Consider the following 21,056-nt stretch of genomic DNA (forward strand, 5'->3'; position numbering starts at 1 on the left):
CGCCCCTCCGGCCGGCCGGCCGGGGTTCGGGCGTGGGGCAGAGCTCAGCCAATGGGCGGGCGAGGCGCGGACAACGCCCCGGGCCCCGCGCGCCGCCGCGGCGCTTCATTGGCCGGGCTGACCTAGGGTGCGGGCGAGGCGGGGCCACGTAGCCGGCCGGCGGGCGGGGGAGGCGCGGAGGCGCTGCAGACAAAGAATGCGCTTCGTGCGCCCGCCCGCGCCGCCCCGGGCGGAGAGGAAGGCGGTCGTGCGCCGCCGCGGCGGGACGGTGGGGCTGGTGCTTGCGGGGAGTCCCGGGCCGGCGCAGCCTGGGAACTTCCTGGCGTGCGTGACGCGGATCAGCGGGGCGGGAGGTGGCGTGCCCTCGCTCTGGACCGGAAGCCTGGGATCCTTGGGGCCTTGGTTCAGATCCCAACTCCACCGCCCAAGCTCAGGGTCCTTGCTTGCATAATGGGGACGCGCCGCGGTTAACGGAGGTGGAGCGCCGGGACCCTCCAAGGCCTGCAGGCTGGAACACTAATTGTAACACTCCTCGAGCGGCGGAACGCCCCTTCGGGGGAGTCTTCACCCCCACGCCTCCTGTCTGTGCGCCCTCCGGCCGGTGGGCCTGGGGCTCCCGGCCTCCTGGCCCACGGCGCTCGGGGCGAAGGGCGTGGCCAGGACCTCGGGGTGCAAACTTGGGGAGCCGTGGAAAGCTGTGCGAAGGGGAGGTTCCTGGACTCGTCCTGGAGCCGCGGGGCGAGAGAGGCCAGATCGGGCGCGGTGTGGTCACGAAACCGCGGCTCTGGAAGGCCTCGGGGCCTGGACCGCCTGGCGGAGGGGAGGGTATGTGAGAAGGCCAAGTGGGAGGGCGCTGGGCTCCGGTCTACGCAGGTAGCTGGGCGGCGGGAGGTGGGGGTGGATTAAGAAAGAGCAGAATCCGACTCTGCTCCGCGTCCGCTTTCCCCCATCCCTGGGATTGGCCGCGGCCAAGGACCCCTCCCTGGGGAGCGTCCGGGTCGGAGACTCCCACTTGCCCTTCTCCAGCACCTCGTGAAGTCCGGACTGTACGGTTTGGACTCGGTTTGGCCGGGCGCTTTCTCCCTCACCGTGAGTCAGATGACAACTTCAGGCCTTCGCCCAACTTCCTTCATGCTCTTGCGATCAGGACACACAGTCCGGTGTTTCCGGGTTGCAGATCACACAGTTCTTTTATTTGCATGTTACTATTTCTGAAATCGACAATGAGGTTACCATGGATATATACCTCACAGACGGGTTTTAAAGATTATATATACTCGCTACTAGGGGATACCTGTCCGGTGCATTAATTATCGTGGTGATCAGAGGCCACTCTAAATCCAATGGTTCCGCATGGTTTCCTTTTATTCTTAGAATCTAAAGAGAACATCCATTGATCTGAGACCCAAACCCAGGTCTGCTGACTCCTAGTCCAGTGCTTGTGATGGCTGGTGGGCCCTGAACTAGGGGTCTGGAGGCCTGGGTTTGAATATCACCAGCCTCTGACAAGACTCATGAGCCAGGAAAGGGTGTGGGCCCTAGGAGAAGCCCAGACCCAAAACCCAGGTGGGAGTTGGCCGGAGGCCTTGAAGTCACAGTGATTAAACTGGACAACCTACATCCAGGTGACTCACCTCTAGGAACAGGGGTCCCTGGGTTGCTGAGGCCTCAAGGGGGAAAGCACAGATGCCTGCAGCCTCCGTATCTGTTTTTGGAGGTTTGAGAAGGAGAGTCAAGAACCTTAACAGGGCAGTAAGTCAGAAAATTCTTATGGACCGATTAATAAGGAGACAAAGAGAACACAAGTGCCTTTAAGTTAATGTTGTGCTTGGGGCAGCTTGCATGAGCCCTGACTCCTGTCCTTGGGCCAGCCCAGCAGCCTGGTACACAATGAGCACTCAGTATTTAGAAAGCTCCTTGGGGAAAGCTGCATTTGGGCAGACCCTGCAGGCATCCGGGCGGGGGATCCGCAGAGGTAGCAGTGGGATGGATCCTGGATCCTGCACTTCAGGCAGGCGGTGAGCTGTGCACCCTGCAGGGAGGACTTGGAGAGGGGCTGGACTGGGGGAGCCAGTGTTCAGGCTGAGGCTTGTTGGCTTTGGGGACAGAGGTCCAGCAAGTGGTGAGCAGTAGAAGGGTGGGCTCTGGGGCAGGTGTGCCCACGGTGGGTGCTGGGGGTCAACCTCCAACCGGGAGCACCCCAGGGCAGGTGCTGGTGCATCCCAGAATCTGCTGGAAACAGCGTTTGGGGAAGCAGTGAGGAAGCGGCGAAGGCAGGCACTGGTAGGGGCTGGGGTCACGGGGGTGTGTGTACTGCTGGCTTACTAAACCACTGAAAGCCGTCCCTCCCTAAAGAATCGTTCAAAGACTTCTTGGTTCCAGTGGTTAGGGATCCACCTTGAGACCCAGGGGACACAGGTTCGATCCCTGATGGGGGAACTAAGATCCCACATGCTGCAGGGCAAGCAAGTTGGCGCGCTGCAATTAGCCCATGTGCCTCAAAGAAAGATCCCGAGAGTCGCAACTAGGACCTGACGCCACCAAGTAACATTTTTTTTAAAAAAAAAGAATCATGCATTAAAAAAAAAGTGATTCCTGCTGCCTGAGAATCATTCACTTGGGTGGTGCTCTGCACCTGGAGTGGGCACAGAGAAGACCCACCTCCCTGGCCTCCAGGGCCTCCCACGCAGCTGGCAGGGAGACCCGAAAGAAGTGAAGATGCCTTAGCCAAGGAAATGAGCTTGTAGGCAATGGGCCTGCGTCATTACATCAGCTGCTGGGGTCCATATCTGTTCTGCTTCATTTCCTGAGATTACAACAGTCTGCTTTTTCAAACTTCTCAGGTTCCACAGGGCCCCGGGTCCCTCCCACCCTTCCTGGGGAGGCTGCCTTGCAGGGGGACTCAGACCCCAGCCTTTAAGAAGTGGGAGGGGCCCAAGGCCAGAGCAGTAGGGAACAGCAGGGAGGGGAAACATGCCACGGGGCAGCAGGGGACAGGCCGGGTCACTGGGAGTGTGTGACAAAGATTTTGTTTTGCAGGGCGTTTGTAATTCCTGACACAAGACAGATTGGGTGTGGGAAAATTAATAACAGCAGTCTCTCACCCTGGAATCTGTTGAATTCAGTGGTGGGAGGCTATTTGGCCCCCGGGGTTGGGTGGGGAGCAAGGCTGGAGCTTGAGATGTCTCAGGGCCTGTGGGGTAGGGGGTGGTCTGTAGACCTTGTGGGGGGTTGGGCTCAGCTGGAGGGTGTGCAGGGTGGGCCTGGGAGCCAGGGCAGGTGTAGTTTTAGGATGGGAGCCACTGGAACAGGTTCCAAAGCTCCTGGGCACAGACGGTGGGGAGGGTGGGGCTGTTAACTGCCTCCCACACCCCCCACTTGGAATAAAACCCAGGCTCAGAGCCCGAGGTACCTGGCCGAACCCTTACAACTGCAAGCTCATTCTGCCCCAGGGCCTTTGAATTGGCTGTGTCCCCAACCCGGGGTGGGGGCGGGGTGCGCTCCTCCTCCCAGCCTGGTATAGTCCTCTCCAGGGCTCAAGCCCCTGCTCAACTCTCAGCTCCTCAAAAGGGGCTTGGCTGCGGAGCCCCCCACCCCACCCCATGCCCTGTTCTGCCCCAGCTCCTAGAATGACTTTGCATGTTCCTCTAAATGTTTAACATCTCTCTTCCTCTCGAATGTTTGCTCCACCAGGGCGGGGACCTTATCATCTTTAAGTAACACTAAACTTGGCCTGGCACACAGCAGGGGGTGAGCAGGCACCCTTGGGTGAGGGGACCTGGGCTCTGGACTGTCCTGCCCTGTGGCCACGGGTCCCCCCAGACCTCTGGAATTGGAGTCTCCCAGGACAAGCTAAAAGTGCAGATTTCAAGGCCCCACCTCGGCCTCAGGGAGCAGGTGGGGGTAAAACCTGCGTTGAAACCGGCCTCTTCAGGGATGGAGACCTTCTCCCAGGACAGGTTCAGGGATCTCTGGCTCAGTTTTGCTTTCCAGTCTCCACTTGCACCCCTCCTGGCTGCGTGGAAGACCCTGCAAGGAACACGGTGGGGCGGGGTGGGGGTGGCTTTGTGCCAGGGGGTCCACCTGGACCCAGCACTGGGTGCTGATGAGCTGGCTCCGCCCCACGAGTCTTTCTCCCTGCCGATAAACGTCTTCCATCTGGATGTCCCTCCGGCCTCAGGTCTGGTCCACTCTGGGAGTAACTCAGCCTCCCTGGTGAGTGAGTCGGCTCTGTGCCTCAAAGGGGAGAGGGCCTGAGACCACCTGGGGACAGCCAGTCCCTGTCCTGGTGGCCCCTCCCGAGTCTGAGATGCTCAGCGCTCTCCTATTGGGTGGATTTTACAGAGTTCATGTCTCTCAGTTGAGTTTCATCAGCCCCAAAGGGGCCACCACGCCGTGTGGGTTTCTGGCACCTTCGTTCAGTGGGATACAGTCACCGTGGTCCCCGGGGCGGAGTCCCCAGGGCGGGTGTGGCCTCCACTCGCTTGGCACCCACTTGGCCGTGGAGGGGGTGGACCGAGAGGCCGAAGCGAGGGAGGCTCTGGCCAGATGGAGATCTGACCAGAAACTCAAGAAGGAGCGTGATATAAATACATGCGGCAAGTGCTTCTGGTGTAAAAATAGAGTTAACGGGATCAGCCTGGGGGTGCCCCAGACCCAGAAAGCCACAGAGGTGGACCCCAGCTGGGGTTGGCTCGACTGGTCAGGGCAGAGGGGCTCGGCCAAGCGCGGACATGGGGTGTGCTTGCTGCCCACGGGCCTCGTGGAGTCATGCCCCTGGGTCAGCGCGGGGTGGGGTGGCGGCCAGGCCTAGGGCAGTGCCCTCTGGGGGCACCCGCTGTCATGGTGGGGGGATGGCTGGACCAGCAGATGGTCCGGGGCTGTCGAGCAGCGTGAGCGGGCACCCAGGGCAGTGGCCAGAGGAGGGCAGTGTGCCCCTGTTCAGGGCTGGGGTTGGGGCGCCAGGGTGAGGCCGTGTGGGTGCAGTTGGCAGCAGGGCAGGAGTGGGCGGGGCGCTGCCCCGGGCAGGGAATGTGTGTTGGGATGGCAGGCGGGTGCCCTGGGGAGCAATGGAGGGGACAGAGAAAGGGCTGAGAGAAGGGCCTCCTGGAACTCAGGAGCCCGCTGTGGTTCTTGGAACCCAAGCCCAAGCTTCCCCTTCCAGAACCCCTCTGGTGGGACAGGCCTTCGCTAGCTCTGTGTTCCTCCTTCCTCCTGTGGCTTCATGATGACCCAGGCTCGGGCAGTCATCTGTGGCCCAGCAGGGGGCATGGACCCCTCTGCCCACACCATGATCTCCAGTCCTGTTCCTTTGGGCTCTGCTCCCTGGAGCCCCCACCACAGCCCCATCTTCGGCCCCCTTGGGTGCCTGACTCTTGGCTGCCGTGCCTTGCTCCCGGTGGGGGTCGGGGGGGGAGGTTAGGCTCACCTCCCAGATGAAGCCCTTTCGGGGCTTTGCTGTCCAAAGGGAGGGTCACAGGCAGGCCTCTGCCACCCCTTTGAGTGTCTGTTGGCGCTGGGGGTGGGCGTGTGTGTGTGGGGGGGTTGGTCCCGAGTGAGTCTGCCCTCAGGCACTTCCTGTTAAAGTGTGCCGGGTTCCATCCCTGGTCAGGGAACCAAGATTCCGCATGCTGCACGGTGTAGCAAAAAGAATAAAAATTAAAAAGAAGTGCCTGCCTTTGCTTCCCAGCTGGCTCCATGACACTTTGTCCCAACCTCCCATCCTTCCCCAGCCTCTGCCCCACCCAGCCACCGCTTCCGCTGGACGTGCCGTGCCCGCACCAATGAGCCGTGTCCACATGCTCCAGCCGGGGTGTTCCAGGCGCCTCCCCCAGTCCCGACAATCTACTTCTCAGCCTTACCTGGTGCTGCCCGCCTGCGGGTCTTGGCCATGCTGGGAACGGCCTCCCACCCCACGGCGGGCGCTCCAGTTCTGCCTGTGATTGGGGTCTCCCCCTTCAGGAACACCATAGCTGCACCATGCTCTCTCTGGGACCCCTGACTGCGGGGGACGTTGGGCCTCTTGTGCAGACATGCGGGCAGTCCCATGGGGAGGTTCATGAGACCAGGAACTGAGGCCTCTGGCCAACAGCTTTGTGAGTGCGTCACTCTGGACGGGGGATTCCTCCAGCCCCCCTGATGGCTTAAGATGGCCTCAGCATGAGAGACCCTGAGCCAGAGCCACACGTCTACGCTGGTCCCGAGTCCCGACCTGCAGAACTTGTGAGACATGAATGTTTGATGTCAGAGGCTTCTCCTCATGGGGATAATTTCTCAGGCAGTACCAGAGAAGGCATGTACTCCCCAGGCAGGCCAGGGCTGCAGGGAGGCTGGGCAAGCCTCTGAATCATTGTTGGATGCCTGCGTGGGCTTTGCACAAGAAGGTGTGTGCTGGAATGAAGGAATGAATTATTGACAGCGGTCAATAGCTTCCCTTCCCAGATCAGCAGATCCGATAGGCCTCAGGCCCTGCCTTGACGAGAGCCTCATTCCTCAATTCCACCCTCCGGGGCCTTGGATCTCGTGGTGTCAGAGGTTACCTTGTCCTGGAGAGAACCTCCCAACCAGTGGGCCCCAGGGATGCCTCCTGTGCATCGCTGAAGGGGTCACAGGGGCCTGGAAAACAGGAGGGGCTGCACAAAGTGACCAGAAGGGCTTAAGTTACTGCTTGGGCATCTGGGAACGGAAGAGACGGGCCAGGGAGTGGGTGGGGACAGGGCAGGGCTGGAGGCACCTGACCGCTGGCCCAGGCCTGAGGCTGCTGGCTGGCACTCCAAGGGTCGCTTCTGCTCCGTCTGATGACCAGTGCCGGGGAGCCTTCATAGTCCTTACCTGCGTTAGCCCTGCTTCAGGTGGCTGTCGTCCCTGTTTGCAGATAGGGAAACTGAGTCTCGGGGTCACGTTAATCAGTGTCCCCCGTGGCAGCGCTGGGCTCAAATTCCAGGCCTTCCCCTAACTGTCACTGTTGCTCTCTGGCCGCGGTGTCCTCGTCTGTAACACGGGGGTGGCTCCAGGGGCCTGGAGCTCTGTGCTGAGCTCAGACATGAAGACACCGCTCCTGGGGGGGATGGGGGCGGGGGAGCTGAGGGCAGCCCTTCCTGTTGGCCCCGTTGCCCCAGTGGAGGCACAGGCTGGGGACGCCCTGTTGTATGCTCTGCAACCCTGAGACCCTGGGAGCCAGGGCCCTAACCCCTCAGGATGTCAGAGGGAGGCCAGGGTGTCTGGGAGGTCTGAGGTGGGGGGTCATCCACCCTGCAAACCAGTTACACCCTAGAGATGCTCCCCCACCCGGAGGTGGGTGCAGCCTCAGCTCCCGCCTGTGGCTGTGTGGGCTGCAGCCCCCAGTGGGGCGTCGTGGGATGCAGGCAGAGCGTGGCAGGCGCCAAGCCCCTGAGCGTACAAATTTGTCTCCTGTCCCATTTTACAGATGAAGAGACGGAGGCTTAGAGTGTCACAGAGTGAGCCAGGTGACTCCGGAGTCTCCTGAACTCATCCAAGTCTTGCCAAGGAGCCTCATTTTCTGGAAATGCCCATCTCTGGAGCTGGCCCAGTGTCCCACTCTGGACTCATTGCCTGGAAGTCCCACTGCCCCCATCCCTGCCCTTCCAAATCCTGCCAAAATGGCAAAGTGCATGATAGGTAAAAATAGTTCAGGTGGATTTCCCTGGTGGTCTGGTGGTTAAGAATCTGCCTGCCAATGCAGTGGACACGAGTTAGGTTCCTGGTCCAGGAAGATCCCTCGTGCCGCAGGGCAGTAAGCCGGTGAGCCACACCTAAGGAGCCTGTGCACCTGGAGCTGCTGCCCCGCAACAAGAGGAGCCACCGCAATGGAAAGACACCACAGGGAGAGTCCCCCCGACTAGGCCGCAACTAGAGAAAGCCTGGGCTCAACAGCAAAGACCCAGGCCAGCCAAAAAGAAATAAACAGATGTGACTCATTCAGGGGGGTTTGACCCAGTGAACTCCCCTCTGAGAACATACCCACTGAAACACAAAGACCTCAAAGCATAACTCCTGGAGCACTTTCTGTATTTTACAGGCGTATCCCACTTGCCTGTCCTTGACATCACCCGCAAGTTACATCGTAACAGTGATATTTATTCTTTTATCTCGGTTGCACCATGCAGCTTGTGGGATGTTCGTTTCCCAGACAGGGATCGAACCTGTGCCTCCCCCTGCGTAGGGAGTCTTAACCCCTGGGCCTCCTGTGAAATCCCATAACTGTGATACTCAGAGCTACAAGTTTGGCTCCAGGAGCCTAGGGCCTGCTGACCCTTTAGTCCTCCCTGAGCCTTATGGGTGGACAGCAGCAGAGCTGCCGTTTTACAGACAAGGACACTAAGGCCCCAGGGGACCTCACAGAGAGCCCCTCAGGGTGAGGGCCACGCCCAGGCAGCCTGGCTCAGCCTCCTGGTCCACCCCACGGGCACCGTGGACGCGCAGGAGAAGTGAGTCCCCGGGTGCGCGGCATCCCAGAGGGGTTGAGAAGGAAAGGCAGCAAGTGACAAAATAGTGAAAACAGAGGTGTCTGCCTGCATCCTGCCGGGAGGCGGGGCCTTCGCCTCGAGGCCGGCTGCGTCTCTTTGGTCTGGATGTCTTGTTAGTAACTTGAAGTTATCCCTCTTGTTATAAAGCGTAAGCACGCCTTTTAGGATATCAGGTTCCTCCCCGGCACCTCGGCCTGCAGCTCCCCCGCCACCATGTCCGGTGAGGCCTGCGCCCCACTTCCCCTTGTCCCGGGGGCCCCTGGTGTCTGTGCCGTGTCTGTCTCCCCTTACAGGATGGCTCAGAATTCCTCGCTTGGGCCTCCTGGGGCCGCGCGGGGTGGGCCCTGCTGTTGGAGGAGGAAGCCGAAAGCCAAAAGCCGACCTTGCTGCTCCAACAGTGACCCTTTGGAGTGGCCCCAGCGGGTGCCCTGGGCTCTGACTCCTGCCAAGCATGCAACTCAGAAAGGTCGCACAACTGGCCCAAGGTCACACAGCTGGGAGGGGTGGAGCCAGGAGCCAAACCCAGGCTAAGACGGCCTCCTGTTGTCTCCCCCAAACCATGCGGTGGGGGTGGGGGGTGAGCCACAACTCCTCCTGAGCCCAAACCCCCACCTGCCACCAGGGGGCTTCCTTGCTCTGTCCTGGGTCAGGTGCGAGCAGATGGCTTTGCCCCGGGTTCATCCATCTGTCTGTCCAACCATCATCCAGCATCTACCCACCCATCCACCCACGTTTCGATCCATCTGTCTGTCCTTCCGTCTGTCAGTCCTTCTGACCATTGTCCGTCCATCCACCAATACACTCACTGACTCATTTTTCTCACGCATTTATTCATCCACTCTTCCCAGGGTGCCCACCGCGGGCCGGGCACGGTGGTCTCAGAGACAGATGCAGCTCGGAGCTGGCTGGGGGCGTGTTCAGACCTGCACGGGGCAGCCTCTACAGTGAGGCGGCAGGTTTTCTGTTTCTGCTGCGGCGAAGGGTAGTTTGGGCATGTTTGTTCAGGAGGCAAAGGGCGCGTGAAACTTGGCGACAGTGACCGAGAAAGCACGCTCATCTGAAATGCCACCTCTAGGGCTGCCCTAACACCCCCATCCCAGCCCTTCCTGCTCCGACTCTCATTGGCACAGACTGCTCTCTGGCAGACTCATTATTTAGGTTATTTTTTGTGTTGGTTGTCTGTCTCCTCCCCTGGATCATAAGATCCACAGGGAAGGGACTTTTGCCTGTGTTTACTGCTGTGTTCACTGAAGTGGCCCCGGTGCCTAGGATGTGGCATGCAGTAGGCACAACATGTTTGTGGCGTGGGTGGGAGGGATGGGCAGGGCAATGGTTGGGGGGTGGTTGGGGGGTGGTTGGGGGATGGTTGGGGGGTGGTTGGGGGCATGGTTGGGTGAGATGGTGGGGGGCATGGGCAGGGTGGGCTGTTGGGAGACCAAGCTGGGGGCTGTGGAGGTGGATAGAGGAGTGGATCTGAATGTGAACATCAAGGGGTTGCCCTCAGGACTGGGTGCCTCACAGGATGCAGGGTGCAGGGGGAAAGGTACCCAGGGCGGTTCCTGGGCTCTGGCTCGGGTGCCCGGGGCCGACACTGCAGGAAACATGGAACTCGACCTCTCCCTGTTTCTTCAGTTAGACTGCATGCCTCAAGTTCCCTCACCATCCAGAGGACTGGCCTCCGCAGTGTAGCGTCCCAGCTGGACGTGGCCTGCTCAGAACAGGCCTGTCCACTCCCTGCTTCGGGAACCTGCGCTCCTACTAACGCAGCCTGCACGCTTGGCCAGCCACTCCCCCAGGGACACACCCAGAGCGTGCCCCGAGTGGTCCCCGACACAACGTGGGTGCCGTCCTCCTCTCGTGGAGGCAGAGACTGGGGTACGGAGGAGTCGAGAGCTCGCCCGAGGTCTCGGGGCTGGGATCTGAGGGCGGCAGCCTGGCTCCTAACAGGATGCTGGCCTGCATCTCTCTAAAGGTCAAGGTTGGCCTCAGGACCGGCCTTGGACGGGCTGCCTCTTGCCCTTTGTCCTCTGTTGTGGCAGTGGCCACTGCCAGCCTGTGTCCCCCACCCGCCCCACAAACACCTGGGCAGGAGGTGGGGATCCCCCTCTGTCAATGCGACCTGCTCAGGGTCAGCCTGCGGTCCACACACAACCCCTGCCCCAGGGTTGCCTAGAGGGGGCTGCCTGGGTGCTGCTGTGCCAACACCTCTCCCAGTCCTGCCAGCTTCCAGGTTGGCAAAACACGCACCGTGTTCCCTGGGCAAGTGCACAGCCTCCTTAATCTTCAGTGTCCGTGAAGGGCTGCGTTCCGGTGTCATATGGGGGGTGAGAGTCATGAGGGCAGGGCCCATGGGTCTCAGGGCCTGGCCCGCGTCATCAGAGAGCGTCTGGTTGGGTAAGTATCCAGTGATCAAATCCGGCCCTGCTGCCTGCATGGCCCTGGATGAGTCCTTTTTCTGGGCCTCAGTGGCTCCATCTGTAAAATGGGACCATCAGCTCTGCCTCCTCCTGGGGCTGTGACGAGGACGCCCTGAGATGGCGAAGGAGGGCTTGGTTAACTAAAGCGAGGGCACAGCCAGGGAGAGGTCACCATCCTTTACAGTGGTTCCCAGTGACCAGCCTCTCACTGGAGTGGCTTCCCCTTTAGGAGCGCCCTGATTTGGTTGGAGGCAAGGTCGGGAGCCCTGGCCCCTGGTCCCCTTCCTCAGCGAGCCCTGCTCAGAGCTGGGTCCGTGCTGGGTGCTGGGGACTCAGAGTTGGATCTGGCTGGAGCCCTGGGCACACGGAGATGGATGTGGAAGCAGCAAGCGGAGTGGGGCCCAGGGTGATACGAAGGACATGGAGACCTTGGTCTGTGGCTGGGTTGCTCACAGGAGGGCCCTGGCCAGCCTCCCTGAGGCTGTGTCATTGGTGGCCCGTCATCCCCACTCCCTCCCTGCTAGCTGGAGCTCCCTGGGGATGGGACTGGGCTGCCTGAGCGCAGGCTCAACTCAGAGAGTGTTTATTGAATGAATAAGTGAGGGAACGTTGATGGTTACCCGGGCAGGAGCAACTCCGGGGGAGTCAGGGAGGCCCAGGGATGGATAAGGGCTGAGCTTGGGTTTGGAGAAGTGGGGGCGTCAGAGCCTCCCCAGGGGGTGGTCTGAAACCTGGGCCTGCAGGTGGTGGTAGCGATCATACTTTCTGAATCTGACGTCACCCGTGGCCTCTCACACACTTCTCGACACCTGGATCCCGAGGGCACTGGGACAAGGGTCCTTTGGGGTAGGTGGGAGGGAGTCCAGGTGGGCATTGACCTGCCTTCGGCCCGGCAAGGCCTCTGCCCCTGGGGCCACTGGTCAGCAGGCTCCGCGTCCTGTCCCTGCCCCCACCGCGGTTATTTAAGGTCTGTGAGGAGCCCGCGGGCAGCTTCGGAAGCCACCCTGGTGGTGGCACCAGACCGACGTCTCAGGCAGCCTGACCCCTGCACCTTCCCCCGCCACCCGCGCTCTCCATGGATTTTGTTGCTGGAGCCATCGGAGGTAAGAGTGGGCACCGTGGGGCCTCAGAGGGGGCCGTTGCTCCCGGGGGACCTGGGTGGGGTGGGGGTGCTGGAAGGAGGCTCTCTGTCCCAGGGCAGCAGTGAGGTTTGAGGCCTCCAGGAGGTGGCTGGTGCCTGGCGGGGGGGCACAGGTGCTGGGAGGAGAGAGGAGTTTTCCCGGGAGACGACGGGGCAGGCGGCCCAGAGCCCAGGAGGAGCTGGGTGGGGGCGACTCTACTCTGGCCTGGGGGGCTCGGCCTGGAGGCCGAGGGGCGGGCAGGGGTAGGGTGCAGAGGGTGGGTGCTCTCTCTGCCTGGCCAGGGGGAGGCTGGGAGCCACGCGCATGGAGAAGGATGGGATGAGAGGCTCCAGGAGAGGTTGGACGGTGGGGACCAACTGCGAGGGCAGAGGTGTGGTGGGGGAGGGTCCCGGATGAGCCTGGCACCCCCTTGGCTCCCTGGCTGTGTGCACCCGTGGGCCCGTCCCCACCTGGCTGGGCTGTTTTCACCTCTGGAGAGAAGGCTGTTGTGAAAGCCGGATCCAGGAAGGGGATCTGCTCCTCCCAGCTCAGCTCACACAGGCTATTTTGGGTGAGGCGCCCTCGACCTCTGTCCTCTTGTGAAATGGCAGGGGCTGCTCATCAATACTTCTAGGAATAGCGTGGGGTGTTCTCTTCAGAAGGGGTGGGCAGTGCTGAGATGGGAATGACCCGGCCCAGGCCTTACCAGTGGGCTGTCTGAGGTTCCCGCTGGGGGCCGGGCCTGAGGCTTTCCTGGTCATCAGCCCCCTAAGGAGCCGGGGCTTGACCTGCCCTGGATCTCATAGCAGGAAGGGCTCCTGAGTCCCACATCTTCGCGCCAGGGCCCTGGGAAGGCCTGGGTGGAAAGGGCTCCTGCTCTCTGTGCCTGGCTCTGGGACACAGGGAGGCAGACCTGGGCCTTTTCCTTGAAGAACTTGAGCTCTGGATAGCAGCAGAGCCCTGTGACAGCCATGTGACCAACGGTTTTCTGGCTCGGGGGCAGCCCCGAGTATGGGGGTCAGGGAAGGCTCCACAGAGGAGGTGATGGTGTGGCAGGGTTCTGATGGACGAGCAGGAGCGTGGTGTGGTATAACGTAAGGGTTGTGCCTGCGTGTGTGCTTAGTCGTTCAGTCGTGTCCGACCTTTTGCGACCCCATGGACTGTAGCCCGCCAGGCTCCTCTGTCCATGGGATTTCCCAGGCAAGAATACTGGAGTGGGTTGCCATTTTTTCTTCCCCATGGGACCTTTCAACGCAAGGACTGAACCCATGGTTCTTGCCACGTCTCCTGCATGGCAGGCCTGTTCTTTACCGCCAAGCCACCTGGGAAGCCATATGTAAGGGTCGAGGAAGGTAATTCTCAAGTCAGTGAGCCATTTTTTGGCTTCCCCCCCTTTTGTTCCTTCACTCGTTCGTTCACTATTATTTCATTCGTGCATATTTACTGAGTCCTGGGATATGTAATAAATAGGGCTCAGCCCCCACACACCTTCCTGTTTTCAGGTGGTCTTCATGAGCCCCTCCTCCCCCCGGATGAAACCCCAGGGACCTGCCCACTCTCTGTCTTCCGTGTGGTAGTGCCAGGGGCTTGGCTAAGACCCTGGTGTTAGGAGAGGAGAAAGTGAAGGAAGCTGGCACCTGTCCTCTTGGCAGGAGGCAGAGAGCCCTGGTCCCTGAAGTCTCGAGTTCTACTCCGTTTCATGCAAACTTGTGCTTCCAGCAATCCCTCTTGGAGGCCTGGTGCCCCGGGCTTTCTCCGTCCCCAGCCTCTGCCTGGGCCATGGCCCCTCCATCACCCCCCGCAGCTGTGAGGCGCAGTGGCTTCCTGCTTGCAGACAGACCCTTCACAGACTGAGGCTTGAGCGTGAGCTCGGCCTGGCTAGGAGACAGGGCCCAGCAAATGGACCAGTTCTTCTGGAACTTGATGCTGGAGGGGAGGCCGTGGAGCACCCTTGCCTCTCAGAAGGAGGGTCCAGGGGGCCAAGACTCGGAAGGAGAGACCACTGGCAGCCTGGCTGACATCACGTTACCCTTCTGAGCCTCAGTTTCCTCATCTGTAAAATGGGGGTCACACTCCTGCTCTATTGAGATGTGGTGTGGACAAGAAGAGCCTGGTGGGGTCTCTCTGCAGGAGCGTGGTCGGGGCCCTCCCCTCGCTGAGGCGGCTCAGTCTCCTGCTCCCCTCACCGGCTTCCCTGGTTTTCTGACAGGTGTCTGCGGTGTTGCTGTGGGCTACCCCCTGGACACGGTGAAGGTACGGTCATTGCCAGGCCCCTGCCTGGGCTTAGGTCCCCATCTATGGCCAGAAGAATTTTCTAGCCTGCTGGGCAGACCCTGTCTCTCCCCATCACCTCCCCTCGTGTACTCAGGACCATCAGAGCCCCCTTCTCCCTGCTGAGACTCAGGTCGCTTACCGTGAAGGGGGTCACAGCATGGCTGTGACCATCAGGGATTGGCTCTTGCCCTTCCCCGGGGCCTGCCGACCTCACCCCAGGCCTGGAGTCACCCCTTCCTGAAGCCCGCTTCTCCCATAGGTCAGGATCCAGACAGAGGCCAAGTACACGGGCATCTGGGACTGCGTCCGGGACACGTATCACCGAGAGCGGGTAGGCCTGGGGCCAGGGTCATGGGCAGGGGGTGGACTCTGGGGCCACCACTCAGCAGCCAGCCTGGCAACCCTGAGCTCCTCTCCGAGCCTTCCAAGTGGGAATAGCTGTACCAGGCCCCCGGATTCCTCTGAGGACGAGAGCTGGGGTTCTGGCACATAGGAGGCGCTCAGAGTGAGGTCCTGCCTCCAGGAGAGGGTCTGGAAGGGGCATCTGGGGACTTCAAAGCTCAAAGGAGGACCCACCAGGCGGGGCACCCCTCCAAAGAATGTTGGGTGGAGTCATCAGGGGTCCAGCTCAGAGCCCCATCTGGAGGAGGGGCCTCAGGGACACTTGCCGAAGTGAACTTGGGAGTCGGTGCTGGCCAGAGGGGAGCGAAAGAGAAAGAGCAGTGGCCACGCTGCTAATTCAGCACCACTATGGTCGCAGCAGCCCCCAGGAGGGCCTGGCCTCCGGGGTGTTACAAGCCCCATTGTACAGCTGAGGAAGCTGAGGCCGCCTTGCTGAGGTCCCGCAGCGGGGGGGTGAGGTGAGAGCCAGCTCCTTGGTCCAGGGGCCCCACGGGCAGCCGGCCCTCCTGCCCCACCGCTGGCTGGGCCTCCGGCCTGACTCGGGCCCCGGGGCCTCTGCCCCTGCCGCCAGGTGCGGGGCTTCTACAGGGGCCTCTCGCTGCCCGTGTGCACCGTGTCCCTGGTCTCGTCCGTGTCCTTTGGCACCTACCGCCACTGCCTCGCGCACATCTGCCGGGTCCGCTACGGCAGCGCTGACGCCAAACCCGCCAAGACCGACATCACGCTCTCGGGGTTTGCCTCTGGCCTCGTCCGCGTGAGTAGGGGAGGGGTGAGGCAGTCCGGGGCACACAAGTTGGGGGACAGGTGGATGGAGGCGGGGGTACTGTGGCTGAGGATGCAGCTGACTCGGTAACCGAGGGCAGGCTAGGGGGCCTGTCTGAGCTTCCGTCTCTTCATCTGTAAGAGGTGTGCTAAGGTCACACGTGTGAAGCCCCCAGCCCGGGGGGCTAACCTGTGGGAGCACCTACGAGATGGCAGCCCATAGTATGAGTAAAACGATCCTGTGTTATAATATATGTTAGTATTGTCAGTGTTCACATTAAGGGTTGCATTACTCTTAACATTAGTTAAATAACACATCAATATGTCGATCCCTGGGTCAGGAAGATCCCCTGGAGGAGGAAATGGCAACCCACTCCAGTATTCTTGCCTAGAGAATCCCATGGACAGAGGAGCCTGGCGGGCTACAGTCTGTGGGGTCTCACAGAATGGGACACGACTGAGCGCTTGAGCAGCGGCAGTCGTGAGCAGATGAATGGTGTGACTGAGTACTGTCATGAACTGGAGTCACACTGACCCGACACCTACTGTGTGGCGGGTGCTCTGCCAGCAGGGGATGTGCAGCTGAAGGAAGGGCTGGCTCCGGCCGGGTGGGCAGAGCTGGCTTCGAGCCCGAGCCCGCCCCACCGTGGCCCATGGGCCAGCGCGGGGCTTCCCAGGACTCACGCTCCTTTGGAGAGCACTGTGGGCCGCGGAGGCTAAGGGATCCCTGGGGCAGGGCTCCCAGGTGGCGCTGCCTCCTCACCGTGCCCCCCTCCCCCAGGTGTTCCTGACCTCACCCACTGAGGTGGCCAAGGTCCGCCTGCAGACACAGACGCAGGCGCAGCAGCGGCGGCGGCCCTCGGCCTCGGGGCCCTTGGTGCCCTTGGCCGCGCCTCCCCCCTGCCCCGTGCCCCCCGCGGGTCCGCTGCCCGGGCCCAGGTACCGTGGGCCGCTGCACTGCCTGGCCACGGTGGCCCGGGAGGAGGGGCTGCGCGGCCTCTACAAGGGCAGCTCGGCCCTGCTCTTCCGGGACGGGCACTCCTTCGCCACCTACTTCCTCTCGTACGCCACCCTCTGTGAGTGGCTGACTCCTGCTGGCCAAAGCCGGCCAGGTGAGCAGGGGGGCCTGGGGCCTGGGATGGTGCAGGTTAGGGTATGTAGGGGGGTGGTCAGCCCAGCCGGCATTGCAGCCTGGAGAGGAGACGGATCGAGGCCACGCTGGCCCCGGGGCCCCCAGGTGGGATGCTCGTGGCCCCCAACACGAGTCAGAACAGGCCTGCTCCGGGTGGCGGTGGACAGGTCACATGGGTGGCAAGAGCCCAGGGCACCCTCACGGCCAGGAGGCCCTGCCTCAGGTGCCTGCCCTACCCTGCCCAGTCTCCCCGGCGCAGCTTCTAACCGAGGCGCCCGTGCGCTTTCCCCGCAGATGTCTCGGGCGTGCTGGTGGCCGGTGGCTGTGCCGGGGCGCTGGCCTGGGCCGTGGCCACCCCCATGGACGTGATCAAGGCGCGCCTGCAGGCGGACGGCCGGGGCCGCCAGCGCTACCGTGGCCTCCTGCACTGCGTGCTGACCAGCGTTCGGGAAGAGGGGCTGCGTGTGCTCTTCAAGGGGCTGCTGCTCAACTGCTGCCGTGCCTTCCCTGTCAACATGGTGGTGTTCGTGGCTTACGAGGCCGTGCTGAGGCTCACGCGGGGCCTGCTCACATAGCTGCTGCCTGCCACCCACTCCGGGGGTGGGGCGCCAACCTGCCAAGAGCTCCCAGAGGGGCCTGCAGGAGCTAGAGGCGGCGGAGGGGAGTGCGAGGCTCTGGACCCAGGGGACTACTACCCCCCAGCACGGCCAGGGCCTCCCCGCCCGGCAATGGACCACGAGGGGAGGTCCGGGGGCCCGCCCGGCCACGGCCAAGTTGACCTGAGGGTCAAAGCCAGGGAGGGGCAGGTGGGCCCCCAGGGATGAGGATGTGTTGGCCTGGGGCTGTCTGTGCATTTGGTTGGTGGGGCCATCCCTGGCTTCCCTTTCAGCCTTTCCCCGATGCTTCGTGTCCTCAGGGCGCCCCTGAGTCCGCCTGACACCGTTCCTGCACCCCACCCCTCCTCAGTCAGCTCGCCCTGCTGTGCAGGCCGCCCTTCAGGCCTGGGACCCGGGCACAGCTGTCGGGCGCCTGCCTGCTTGGTCCCTGCACCAGGCAGCCCCGGGAGCTGTGTGAGGTCTGGTCCCCCTTGTTCTGCTGCAGAAGCAGGACTCAGAGGGGAGCTGTTGCTAATAAAATGTTTTTCTCAGGCTGCTCAGGCATGTTGCTCTGTGGTCTGTGGGGCTGGTGACTGGTTTTCCCCATTGTCAGCTGGTCCTCAGAGGCCAAGGCCCTCGCCAACTGAGTGGCCGAGGTGCCCACCAGGCGGACGGTGCATGGAGGCCCAGCCCAGCTCCCCCTGACTCCCCTGGTCTGTGCGAGGAGCCTGCCGCAGCATGAAGCCAGTTCTCCTCACCCCTCTACCCCGTCCCAAACCCACCCGCTTTCTGAGTCAAGACAGGGCCCGGAGGAGGGGCGGTCCATGTATCCTCAGCACTGCTGGGTCCTCAGGCAGGTCATCACGACGGCTCAGAGGGGGAGCCAGGCCTGCCCAGGGCCACACAGCATGGAGGACGGGGGACCTCACACCCGCACTTCTGAGATCCCAGCCCTCTCTCAGGCACCACGTGGCTTCCAGGGATGGTCCAGCATGAACAGCTAGGTGCCCACTGAAGCAGCCCTCTGATAAAGCCAGGCGACCCCTGCCTGGACACTCACTCATTCGGACACCAGCCTTGACTGTGACTTTGGACTGAAGGACATTCAGGGTTCTGGCTGAACGGAAAACTCTTTCCTGTTCCCAGAAAACATGGGTGGACCCTCCTCTGGCCTCTCCTGTCCCAAAACCCAGGCATTTGCTTACCCCTGTGCTCTCTATGGGAGCACCTCTCCCCGCCCCTGCCTGGACGACCACAGGTCCCAGATGGCACTTCTTCCAGGAAGCTCTCCCTGCCTGCCCTCGGCTGCGGGAAGGTCTCTCCTGCTTTGCCCCCCTAGGCCCCCCGCTCACCGTCTGGTCACTTATCCATCTCTTGCCCCCACCCCCACCCCACCCGAGACTGCAAGCTGCCTATGGGCAGCAGGCTCGGTATGGGTTATACTCAGGTCAGAGCCTGGCACACAGCCGGTGCTCGAGGGTTTGTGTGTGATACCGGTGTCATACAGCCGGTGCTTGTGCTTGTGTGTGTGTGTGTGTGTGTGTGTGTGTGTGTGAGATACCGGTGTCATATAGCCAGTGCTCAGGTGTGTGTATATGTGTGATACTGGTGTCATACAGCTGGTGCTCGTGTGTGTGTGTGATACCAGTGTCATACAGCCAGTGCTCGGGTGTGTGTGTGTGTGTGTGTGTGTGTGAGATACTGGTGTCATGCTGCTGGTGCTTGAGGGTGTGTGTGTGTGATACCAGTGTCATACAACCAGTGCTCGGGGTGTGTGTGTGTGTGTGATACTGGTGTCATACAGCTGGTGCTTGTGTGTGCGTGTGTGTATGTGTGTGTGAAACTAGTGTCATACAGCCAGTGCTCGTGTGTGTGTGTGTGAAACTAGTGTCATACAGCCAGTGCTCGTGTGTGTGTGTGTGAAACTAGTGTCATACAGCCAGTGCTCGGGTGTGTGTGTGTTTGTGTATGTGATACCAGTGTCGTACAGCCAGTGCTAGGGTGTGTGTGTGTGTGTGTGTGATACTGGTGTCATGCAGCTGGTGCTTGAGGGTGTGTGTGTGTGATACCAGTGTCATACAACCAGTGCTCGGGGTGTGTGTGTGTGTGTGATACCGGTGTCATACAGCCGGTGCTCGTGTGTGTGTGTGTGAAACTAGTGTCATACAGCCAGTGCTCGGGTGTGTGTGTGTTTGTGTATGTGATACCAGTGTCGTACAGCCAGTGCTAGGGTGTGTGTGTGTGTGTGTGTGATACTGGTGTCATGCAGCTGGTGCTTGAGGGTGTGTGTGTGTGATACCAGTGTCATACAACCAGTGCTCGGGGTGTGTGTGTGTGTGTGTGATACCGGTGTCATACAGCTGGTGCTTGTGTGTGTGTGTGTGAAACTAGTGTCATACAGCCAGTGCTCGTGTGTGTGTGTGTGAAACTAGTGTCATACAGCCAGTGCTCGGGTGTGTGTGTGTGTGTGTGTGTGTGTGTGTGTGATACTGGTGTCATACAGCTGGTGCTTGAGGGTGTGTGTGTGTGATACCAGTGTCATACAACCAGTGCTCGGGGTGTGTGTGTGTGATACCGGTGTCATACAGCTGGTGCTTGTGTGTGCGTGTGTGTGTGTGTGTGTGATACCAGTGTCATACAGCCAGTGCTCGTGTGTGTGTGTGTGAAACTAGTGTCATACAGCCAGTGCTCGTGTGTGTGTGTGTGAAACTAGTGTCATACAGCCAGTGCTCGTGTGTGTGTGTGTGAAACTAGTGTCATACAGCCAGTGCTTGTGTGTGTGTGTGTGTGTGATACCAGTGTCATACAACCAGTGCTCGGGGTGTGTGGGTGTGTGTGTGGCATACAGCTGGTGCTCAGGGTGTGTGTGTGTAGTATACAGCTGGTGCTCGGGGTGTGGTGTGTGTGTGTGGCATACAGCTGGTGCTCAGGGTGTGTGTGTGTAGTATACAGCTGGTGCTCGGGGTGTGGGGTGTGTGTGTGGCATACAGCTGGTGCTCAGGGTGTGTGTGTAGTATACAGCTGGTGCTCAGGGTGTGGTGTGTGTGTGTGGCATACAGCCAGGGCTTAGGGGTGGTGTGTGTGTGTGGAATGCACGAATGCGTGCGTGAGCGAGGCCCCGCAGAGCGTTCCTGGGGGTTCACTGGTACGCTGGTGAAGATGCTGGGGCGTCCTGGCCAGGTGCTGGCAGAAGGGGTCAGCTCACAAAAGGGTTCAACCGCTATCGAGCCCTGTGTCATCTTCCTGACGAGAGCGCTGCTAGCCTGCCCAGGTGCTTTCCTCCAGGGGAGGGGGTGGTCACCGGGCACTGGCCCTGCCGTGCTGGGGAAGCGGCTCTGCCTCGCTCGGGCCACAGCCGTGGAGAGGTGAGGTCCTCTGGAGCGTGGAAATGAAGGGTGGGGAGAAGGGCTGGCCCAGAGTCCACAGGGCGCTTCCCAGGTGGCGAGGTGGTAAAGATCCCATCTGCCGACGCAGGAGATGTGGGGACGCGGGGTTGGGGCCGGCCCACCTCTCCACCTGCGTGGGCTCTTGCTGCCCCTCAGACCCAGCTCCATCGGGTCCACCAGACTGGGCACCCCTGAGGTGCCGTGAGGTCTGAGGGGATGGACAGTAACAGTCATGGCAGCTGGGGACCGAATCCAACCTCACCCCTCAGACAGCGCTGGGCTGCACACCTGCCCATCCTGATTCAGGGCTTCTCTCGGGAACTGTAAGAATCCTCTGTTTTTTAGCAAAACGTGGGGGGTGGGAGTGTCTGTGGCCCTTACCAGCAGTGACTTTGGGCATTGACCTCTGACCCAAGACCCAGCTGACCCAAACATGAGGTGTCTGTCGTTGCTTCTGTTACATCAGGGGGTGGGGGTGAG

The 21,056-nt window shown here is 61.1% G+C and overlaps 1 protein-coding gene and 1 non-coding gene across 2 annotated transcripts; both read left to right on the forward strand.

The window, feature by feature from the left end:
• Positions 1 to 1,403: 1,403 nt before the first annotated feature.
• MIR345 (microRNA mir-345) lies at positions 1,404 to 1,494 on the forward strand. Its single transcript, NR_031357.1, has one exon. It is a non-coding gene; the product is annotated as a microRNA mir-345 (primary transcript).
• Positions 1,495 to 11,978: 10,484 nt separating this feature from the next.
• On the forward strand, positions 11,979 to 17,217 carry SLC25A47 (solute carrier family 25 member 47). The gene is made up of 6 exons (NM_001205829.2): positions 11,979 to 12,006; positions 14,234 to 14,277; positions 14,558 to 14,629; positions 15,272 to 15,454; positions 16,244 to 16,574; positions 16,889 to 17,217. The coding sequence occupies exons 1-6, from the start codon at positions 11,979 to 11,981 to the stop codon at positions 17,167 to 17,169; spliced, it is 939 nt and encodes a 312-aa protein (NP_001192758.2). The 3' UTR covers positions 17,170 to 17,217.
• The last annotated feature ends 3,839 nt before the right edge of the window (positions 17,218 to 21,056 follow it).

Source organism: Bos taurus, chromosome 21 (genome assembly GCF_002263795.3).
Source record: "Bos taurus isolate L1 Dominette 01449 registration number 42190680 breed Hereford chromosome 21, ARS-UCD2.0, whole genome shotgun sequence".
NCBI lineage: Eukaryota > Metazoa > Chordata > Mammalia > Artiodactyla > Bovidae > Bos > Bos taurus.